At 36.9% G+C, this 10,139-nt stretch overlaps 1 protein-coding gene across 12 annotated transcripts in view; it reads right to left on the reverse strand.

Moving 5' to 3' along the window:
• Positions 1-9,851, reverse strand: part of LOC131219487 (uncharacterized) — a 29,779-nt gene extending 19,928 nt beyond the window's left edge. For 4 of the 12 annotated variants that reach the window (XM_058214711.1, XM_058214694.1, XM_058214681.1 and 1 more), the window contains exons 1-5: positions 9,699-9,827; positions 8,113-8,220; positions 7,501-7,978; positions 2,300-2,377; positions 732-889 (exon numbers count right to left, since the gene is read on the reverse strand). In XM_058214711.1, coding sequence (XP_058070694.1) covers positions 732-889; positions 2,300-2,377; positions 7,501-7,849 — 585 coding nt within the window. In that variant the 5' untranslated portion in view covers positions 7,850-7,978; positions 8,113-8,220; positions 9,699-9,827. Of the gene's footprint in view, positions 1-731; positions 890-2,299; positions 2,378-7,500; positions 7,979-8,112; positions 8,221-9,414; positions 9,671-9,698 lie in introns of those variants that run through there. The other 8 variants (XR_009158249.1, XM_058214729.1, XM_058214652.1 and 5 more) reach the window with 7 other exon arrangements.
• Positions 9,852-10,139: the final 288 nt, after the last annotated feature.

Genomic DNA, 10,139 nt, shown 5'->3' on the forward strand with positions numbered 1-10,139 from the left:
CACAATATATTGTAATGTAAAATAATACAGTCAGAGAGAGAGAGGTCTCAATTCCTGGCAGTTGGACAACAAGTCGCGGACCACCAAGTGAACAAACTTCCAACTTATCATGTGTGTGTGACATCCAACCCATCCAGTAGATTGGCCCCACCCTGAGCACCACCTCATGAAAAAAAAATCAGCCCCATCCCCTCATTAGGTAGACCACAATTGTATTTTGTTATTTATCAGTGACTATACATTGTTTTCTAGAGTGTGGCCCACCATATAAGTGGATGGTGTGTGTGAGTGCCCATAAACCCACACCCAGACACCCACAACCACAGATATCCACACACCACCCACCCCCCACCAACACACCCACCATCACACACACAATTGTGTAATTCTACCATGTATGTACGTACGTAACTACACACAATTCTATATGCATCATGTATGTGTGTGCATACCAATGAACGCAATTCTAAATGCATGTCAGTATCATATGTGTGTGTATAGAGTACAAACACACATAATTCTGTATGTATATGTGCACATGTCTATCATGTATATATGGACGTTCGTACATGATGCATATCAGTATATGTATAATGTAATTGCCTTTTAGAGCCGCACGCATGCACACACGCATATAATTCTCTATGTATGTACGAACTAAAACACATGTATGTATGTATGTAAATGTATAAGGTAACGCCTTTTAGAGATACTAAAGAAAGGAAGCCAACCAGTTGAATTAGATCCTTTGCGGACCCTCTATTAGAATGGCCATTCTCCAATACCAGCCAACGTCCACTTAAAGTACTTCTCACATAGTACAGATAACGAATGGCAGATCCTCGGTACGATGGTGGTATAATCTTCGGCAGCTCTGCTCGCACTACATCTGCAGAAAGAGTAGTAAATACAGAATAGGAAGCACATCAGTTAGGATTGAAGTTTAGCTTTAAAAGCTTAAGTATAGGGCAGACAGCTTAGGGTAAAGTTACTCCGGCATTAATTGCACTAAACCAGAGACAATTCTGACGGATGACACATGTACAGGGTTCAAATTTGGAATTTTTCAAGACACTAAAAATGAGAACGTTTACAACTGTAGATAAAGAAAAGCAGAATATTTTACATGAAAACATAAATAGGATAAGTCAAAATAACCTCAAACAGGTGATTCTATCTTCTAAGAAATGATAAACAAGTCCTTCAACTTAATATGCTACGAGGATAAGCCATCATAAGCAGTCATCATCAGTGTTAAGAAATTTTCAGAAAGTCATCACAAACTCGTACCAGAAGACTACAATCGTACTACAACTGCGTTATTAATGTAACTTATGTATTTTTGGAATTAAAAACTTGTAAATATTCATTACATTTCAAAAAATTATAAATATTTATACTGCACTGTTATTTGCCAACTATCTCCCACCATGTTAGGCCTCATCCCAATGTTTGTTTCCAGTTTGAGAATCTTCTTGGAGTCACTATGATTGTATATTCATGAACAGATTTCTAAACAGAAGTCACATGCATGCCCCACATAAACCCATTCCCAACACCCAAAGATCAAGACAGTGAGAAATGAGAGAGTCTACAGTAAATAAATAAATACCTAAAGAAACCAGTTATTATTTATCAACTTGTGGTGCAGCAAGGTCAGACCAAATGTAGTGGAAGTCGAGATATTATTTATTCGTTCATTCAGTGGGGAAACAATAGGCTGGTCAATCTTCTCATTGATGGTATAACAGACCGAACCCTTAACATCTTTGTTCAATTTATACAAAGAATATCAATTTGTGGAGTCTGCTTTGTCTGCCTTGAAGAAGAAAAGAAGTCCAAGGTGCCCGCTCATAAAGCATTTTGAGATCCATGGTGTTAATAACTAATAAGGACGTCCTTTGCCTCGCCCATAAAATTATATCTTATTAAAAAACCATAAAGCAAGCTCAAAGGTTGTTACTTAAAATTGTCTAAACTAGAACTCATGCACGAAATAATTCTCTATCTTAAGAAAGAAAACGCTGAGGTAGTCTAATTCAGGTTGTTCTCTCAATATGAATTGTGTAACAACACCATCAAATCCATGGCCAAAAATCATTTCTTAGACAACTCATAGAGTGGAACTTGATTCTCAGCCTTCAACAATACATGGAAAGGAGGGGAAATCGTTACTAAGGAGACCATTTTGGTAGAATGAACAAGGTGTATCTACAATAGGCTGTCCTAAAATATGTCCAAAAGACCTGACCAGTATTTCATTTAGGTAGGTGATGCTGAGTTCATAGGGATGGCTTACATGTTTTAGCATACCCAGATGAAATTATCACTTTTGAAACAATGGATGGTGTTGTACAGTCCAAAAACACCTGCTCACCTGCAGAGTTCAACAACAAATAAAGCAAATAAGCAATGAACGATTCCAAATGACTCAACACAACACATTTATGGTGGCTCCAAAGTTCATAAAAGCGTATGCATAACTATGCAGGCTATGACCGTACAATCGCTATGACCAGACCGAACTCAGCCACAATCATTAATCCAATAGTAATGATATGACGTAGTAAACCAAAGAAATAATTGGCGAAAACTGCAGGTTTACCAAGTCATATGTCATCTAGAGTTAGCATCACACTAGTCTGAGTACAACACCAAAGATATTTGAGAAATCACTACTCAAAAGTATCTAGAATCTCTCCCTTAAAACAAAACATCAGCTCATCTCTTTGCATTCACAATAATTGAATTTAAATAGAGAAGACACAGAACGCTAAAGCTTTGATGCAATTTGAACCATACATCCAATCTAATTTCAACCCTGACAAAACTCAAAGAACCAACCTAAATCCCCTTTCTGATAGCCTCCTAGATACACTTACTCATGCCCAGTTTTTTAAATAGCGGTAACGTGATGCATAGCGCTCAACCCTCCATAGCGTGTAGCGTAAATACGTAGAGTGTAGCGTAAGCTACACGATACTTCTATTTTTTAATTTTAAAATAGGACAAATATAATAAATAGTGAATATATATATGTCACGTCCCAAAATCCGGGTACAGAGCGTGCACCCTCAGACCCGAGTTTTGGTTCGTAACTTATACACAAAGTATACTAACTTAATTCTTTAATCAGTTTAATCGCATGTGATATTTACATTTAATATAAAGTCCACCATAATCTCAATCACACATACATAATACATAACACCAATCAACTAAGCATTTATAAATCTTGATAACCCTTAAAATAAAATAAACCTTAAAATCATTCATTTATTATACCATTATACTATATAATGATATTTATTCCATGCTAATATCGATCCAAAGAATAAAGCTAAATAATTCCTTAAAGTCGCAAAATAAATACCAGTATGCATTATTCGTTAATTAAGCTGTGCTAACAAAATAAAACATATAATCAAAAATTTTCTGATGCAGCCACTTCATCCTCAGATAGTATGGCCATGTTTCAGGTGGGTCGTGTTCAGGTACAGTAAATCCTTCCGGTTCTTGCGCTACGTCATCTGCTAATGGCTCCTCTGTATGGTATGGTTTTTCCATCAATAAAAAAATGTAAGCTGCCCAGGCTTAGTGATATAACCCAGCATGGTTCATAATCATGGCAATTAAAATAATGCAAAAATACATGTACGAAGATATGAATATAAAATGGGATATGAATGCATCAGATGGGGTGATCGTCCATCTGCTTAGTTTGGAGGTCGCCAACCCTCATCCACCCGTTGGATAGGCTTCCACCTTTCGGTAGGCTTGGGCATAGCCCGCATCTGGTAAGGCTCTACCAGAATCAACATTTCTTCCAGGGAGGGCCCCTAGGATTGACCATGCGTTATGCAATGCAATGAATGAGGGATGATATGTAAAAGCATATTTTTCACATTTGGCATAGTTATCTCGATTAAAATATTCACATATAAATTTATCATACAATTATCATATCAAAATATTCAAACCAGTAAATAAATCAAACAATCACAATAATTTATTTTAATTTTAATGAATTATGAGACAAGTTCGGTCACTCACCTAAGTTTGGTAGTATTGACTCTGCAATGTAATTAGGTTGATTTGAATGTCGGGGTCCTATCAATTATATCAACGGTATTCTTATTCATTTATTTGTATTACATGGTAGGGCCCACCTTTGATTAACATCCTAGGTGGCCAGATCCAAAATAATTAAATAATTCAAATTTTTATTCTATTTTTTTCTCCTTTATAAGATTTTAAAATTGAATGATAATTACTTGATCGGGGTGGTCCATCGGATGGTCAGATCATTCAGCTTCTTAAGGTCTTGTCAGGTTTTACCTCTATGCATTTGAGGAGTGGTGTGGATCTAACCACACATTCACCAATGGCCCATCTTGATCTTCTACGCCAAGTGATAGCAACACTTGCGCAAAATATCTAAGATTCCTTTATCAAAAACTTCTAGGTCTAACTAATGTGGCCCATCTGATGGTTAGATTGATCTGAATATTAGGGCCCTTGTATATTTTGGCCTTAGGGATCATATGATCCGTACAGACCAAATCTAATTTGATCAGATGCACACCAACTACAATTACATAATTTTAGATTCACCTCACCTTTAAAGGGCCTCCACCCATAATCCAATACAATGAACGTGTGACCAATCCACACCGTTCATTGCATTCACCGAATCAAATTATATTAGATATATAAAAATACTAGAATGAGGAAGATATACATACCCGATGTAAGCACTCCAAAGTTTTCTTTCTCCCTTTCTCTGTTGTCGCAGGTAGCCTTTTTGTTAATATTTAAGTTTGACTAGAACTTTTTTTATCTTGAGAGATGTGGGGAGGGTTTAGAGGTATATTTAAACTAAACGAGTTAAAGATTTAGATAGGATAGGAGATAAGATAGATTTAAAATAAATAAATAATAATAAAGATAAGATAAATATATATATAAATGTTTTTATTAATATTATTAAATTATTCACGGCCCTTACAATATATATAAATGCCGAAAAGATTATTCATTTTATCAATTATAACAATGTTCAAAAAAGTTATTAGTTATCATTTATCAAAAGCCAATCCACACATATAAGCCAAATCAAATAATTATCACATCAACAACTTTCTAAGCAAACCACTTTAATTAATAATGTCTAATTGAAACCATAAGTCACAATTATGAAAAGAAATAAAAATCCCATAGGTTAAAAGTATCAATTACAATACAAGTGTCACATTCCTCAACATTAGAAACAAAGAAAACATGAAAAAATAATAAAAAACTAAAATAGTTAAAAAATACGTTGTAGCTTACTCTACGGACGCTTCGCGCTACCGCTACGTGGTTGTAGCGTACGCTACGACCCCTGTAGCATACACTACAAGGGATTTAGGCTATTTGGGACACTACGGCCACGCTACACTACATAGCGTATGCTACAGGCGCTATTTGAAACACTACTCATGCCCTATGTTTCCTACCCTTTAGGGAACCGGCACCAACTAAACTTGTGACCTAAATTTACTAACCAAATTAGGAAACAAAAATGTGACAAATTTCATCAAAAAGTTCCCTTCCATGACTTAAACAATAGTCTTCAAAGAATGAGGTTTGAATTCCTATGAAAATATGGAAAAAAAAAAAAAAGAAAAAAGAAAAAAGAAGCTATAATAACTATTTCAGGTCCTGCCTAATGAGTGGCCAATATCTCATAGACAAGAAGAACTAATAATGACAAGGATCTTAAATTTGTACATCATACGTCCCTCCTCTCAATTTTACAACTTCCCTCCTATGTTGCCTTCAGATAGTGTGTCCACAGTGAAACTTATGAATTTTCTAGGTAACACAGGCCAAATCCCCAATGAAAATCAATGGACTCAAGATATTACGGTGCATATATTAAGATATGAAATGGTCCACATTGGTTTAGTTGTCCCAATGACATCCATTAAGTCATTTCGATGCCTACTCGTTGAGTAACGATAGGGTCACCTTCCTCCGATGCCTGTGTTGTGCCTTTGATGCAGGAAGGTCTAAACTAAAATGAATGTGTGAGCACAGAAATTATCCAGCGAAATAAACTAAGCAAATCAATTGAAATATTCAACATTCCACATCATAATAAAGATAATAACAAAGGAAACATGTAATGGTTGCGGACCATCATCACAATCCTGCGGTACCGTATTCAAATCATGCGTGAATTGGATCCGACGAGGGATGGGACCTCCCGATCTTGCATGGTTTCAATCCAACAATCAATGCAGCTTCACTTATCCAGGAAATCAAAGGATTTCTGGAATAAGGATGGCTAGAAAATTTGAGAGAGGGTTGGGATCAATTCTCAGATTTTCAGGGTCAATAGCAATTTAAATAAATAAAACACCTAGGCATAGAAAGAGAAGAATAATGTTGGAGGGTTAGAAATAGAATTTAGAAGAAGAGAAAAGATTAGGGGAAGAGAAGAACTTACCACAGAGAGAAAGGGGAAGGAGGCACCGAGCTTTCATTGAAAAAACATTATCAGGTTTAAGGTAGAAAACACCCTATTTATAAAATTCAGATTTAAAAGAAAATGACTAAACTACCCCTATAACAAAAGGAAAAAAATGAGCAAAACAAAGCTTTCTAAAAAATAAAAATCCAGCGTAACAGATCAGTCTTCGAACTCATCCTACACGTGTGTCCTCCTATTGTGGGGCCTTCAATTAATCTAGGGACACGTGTAAGGTCTTCAAAATCCACATTGGTTGTGCCACGAGCCATAAAGATGTATTCGTCGACCACCTTCGTCTTTGATAAACTTTGAAGGGTCTGATGTCTTCATCAGCCTTGCTTTCATAAAAAGAAAGAAACAAAAAAAGAAGTCTAAAATTGGCGAGTATGCTCCACCTTGCACCATGGTCTATAAAATACCTGTGCAAATTTCTCTTTTCAATTGATTTGCAAGCCCATGTTGCATGGCGATGGAAGCATAGACAGCTTCAACTGTCAGTCTACTTGAACTATAATTCCAGGTTACTATCATTACAAGCGTGTACTGGAGATGATGACCAAAACACGTAATTAAATATATACCTAACACTTTCTATTCCAAACCTCCAATAGAAAGAATCAAAGTCAAAAGGCATAAAAAGTACCTCAGATGACTCACCAGAAAAAAAAAATGTTGTACATATATTGCAGGCAAGCACTAACATAGAGATGGTAAGAAAAGCACAAACCAAAAGATCAAAATGACACCTGAGTAGCTGACATAAAAACATATATTTGAATAACCAACTGATAAAATTCAACTTTTTTCCTTGGGGTATGTAACTTGGATCCACACTCCAGACTCAATGTCAAAGCAAATAGTGCCCCTCAATTCAACTAATATGATTTTTTTTTAGAGCACGTATATTGGTAAGATTTAGAAATAGTAGCTTTATCAATCTCAATGTTTACATGCAAAACTACAAAGCAAGCAAAGACACAAACCTCTCCTTTGCTTCGATCCAGGTAATGGTTTCTGTGTGGCAAACCACTGAGGGTCCAACTTCTCAATTCCTTTAATTTCGTACTTGAGGTTTTCAATAAGAAGCGAATAGTCATCATTGACTGCATGTTCCATTTCAGATAACTCATTTGCATTATTTGGATTCCAAATCTCAATAGTTGCAATAACCGAATCTCCAGGTCTGTAGACTTCTTTATCCAATTGAAGTTTCAAAGAAGGAGCAAGCTCCTGTTTGAGAATACCAGCTGATTGATCATCCTTCCTGTTGTCATAGGAAGAAGATCCCCCACCTCCGAAAAAGGAGAATCCTCGAGAAACCTTTGGTGGCATTTCCTCAGAGCATAATGTCCATCCAAATGTCTTGGCGTATAGTCACAGGGGGTGAGTCATGTAAGGGCCATTAACACTTATATGTTCCAAGCTTGCAATGGAAATGACACATCATACCAGCATGCCCACCTGTCAATGCTTGAGTTAGTTTATAAAAGCCACATGTATCATTTATGACATCAAAATAAATGGTATATGCATAAGAATGTTTTAAAAGTACCCACAGTCAGTAATGCCACAGTTCATAAAAAAGAAATACTCACCACCAATTGATGACATAAAACTATAGAAATAACCATGTTGAGGCATTTCAATGCAGAATAAAGAGATGCAGCCAGCCTAAATTGAGTTGGAAAGAAAAGGCCCTTGATCTGTCAACAAGAACCATTGGAGACTCTATCAATGCATGTTATTCATTAAGTTTTCTTTGACTTTAGAACTGATGTAAAAAAGAAAAAAGAAAAGAAAATTTGACAATTTAAGCATGTTTAATTCAAGTATCTCCCCTAATTACAGATAAGCAATTGCGAACTATGCATGCACGTGTGAGATCTAAGATGTTCATCAGCTGAGACTAGGGGGCCTCGTCAAGTGGCCACAAGTGAGAAACAAGGGACTGGTAAAAGAAAATAGCCAAAGGTCCACATTCAGCGTACATATGTGACCCAGCTGATCAGTTGATCAGCATGACTTCCAAGCCAAGACACCTACAAGGCAAGGCCCAGATAATGAACCATGAATCTTGCACACGCAGGACACATTGGCACATATACCTGCATATATTAATATTCGTCAAACCTTGGGTTAGACTGATTGAACAAACATTAAGGCGTGAGATGAAAGTATCATAAAATCAGTTATGATTCATGCCAAGAAGGTCAGCCATTAAAGCTATTTTCCTACTTAGACAGCTAATGAAGAAATATAGGGAGAGGAAGAAGGATCTCCACATGGCATCCAAAAGAGCGATGGAAAGGCCCAAAAGGACGTTGATGGAGGTAGTGAAAAAGGACACGATGACTTATGGTTTAACTGAGGATATGGTCCTTGATAGAACAGAATGGCAGACCGAGTTTCCTGTGGCTGACCCCGATTAGTTGAAATAAGGCTTAGATGATGATGACAACAACAATGATGATATTAATGTGTGTCAATATATGCATATATGATTAGCAAACTCACATATACACGCACACATGTCCCACACGCTCATGACCATACCCACACATTTGAGAGAGAGAGAGAGAGAGTTTGTACTGATGACAAGCGGAAAAGTATAGTTAACACATGGCTTTGAATTTACACACAATTGCCATAAAATGCAATAAAATTATTTCGTCCAACAAACCGAATCTTTTCTCGGTATCAAAACTGCAACATCTCATAACTTGGAAATTTCGAAAGAAAAAACCGAAAATTCAAGTGCTCCTATAAATAAAACCTACAGATCTGTAAATATCCAAACACGCAACAGATCGCCCATTACTGCAAACTCGGATATCCGTATCTATCATCTAATAGAAATGTGAATTCGGAAGTATGGGTGCTGGAAACCCTAGAATTACCAATGGAGACGGTTTCTGAGAGAGTTGGGAGATCCGGATTGCCCAAACGGTCGAATTCGTGGATTCGGGTCGGAATAGTTTAAATCGTGCAGAATTTCAGCTCGATCCGAGGAGAATCGGATTCGAAATGGACAGAAGTCGCGCGGAAATGGAGAGAATTCGAAAAGGAGATTCAGATCTTAAAATTACTTAAACCCCTAATTGTCGGATATCAGAACTTGAAAAAAAAAATTTGAGGAAAATAAAGGTCTGAGGAATGCAGAGAATGAAGAGCATTCACGTACCTTTGAAGCGAGACGCGCACCTCTCCCTCCCTACGTCTCTCTCTCTCTCTCTGTCTCTCTCTCTCTCTCTGATAAAAACGGACCGGAATCGTCTTCCACACCAGTTTTACGCAGCCCGTAAAAAACCTTATCTTTGGGACCACCATGCCGTCTATGCAAAATCCAATCCGTCCATTAGATGAACACCTTTATTTTAACCGTACAAACAAATGATCAGATATATTTTTAAAAAATAAAATTGCTATCGACCACTCCAATGGGAACGATGTAAACTTACATCTAAAACCTCTAAGTTCTCGCGTTGCGGCCCACCTGAGTTTTGGATCAGGATGATTTTTGTTTCTTCCCTGGTGCGTGATGAATGGATTCGATGAAAGATACACATCATGGTATAACACCACACACAACCTTATGGTATGGCGTCCTATACCCATTGTTTTC

Source organism: Magnolia sinica, chromosome 1 (assembly GCF_029962835.1).
Source record: "Magnolia sinica isolate HGM2019 chromosome 1, MsV1, whole genome shotgun sequence".
Taxonomy (NCBI): Eukaryota; Viridiplantae; Streptophyta; class Magnoliopsida; order Magnoliales; family Magnoliaceae; genus Magnolia; species Magnolia sinica.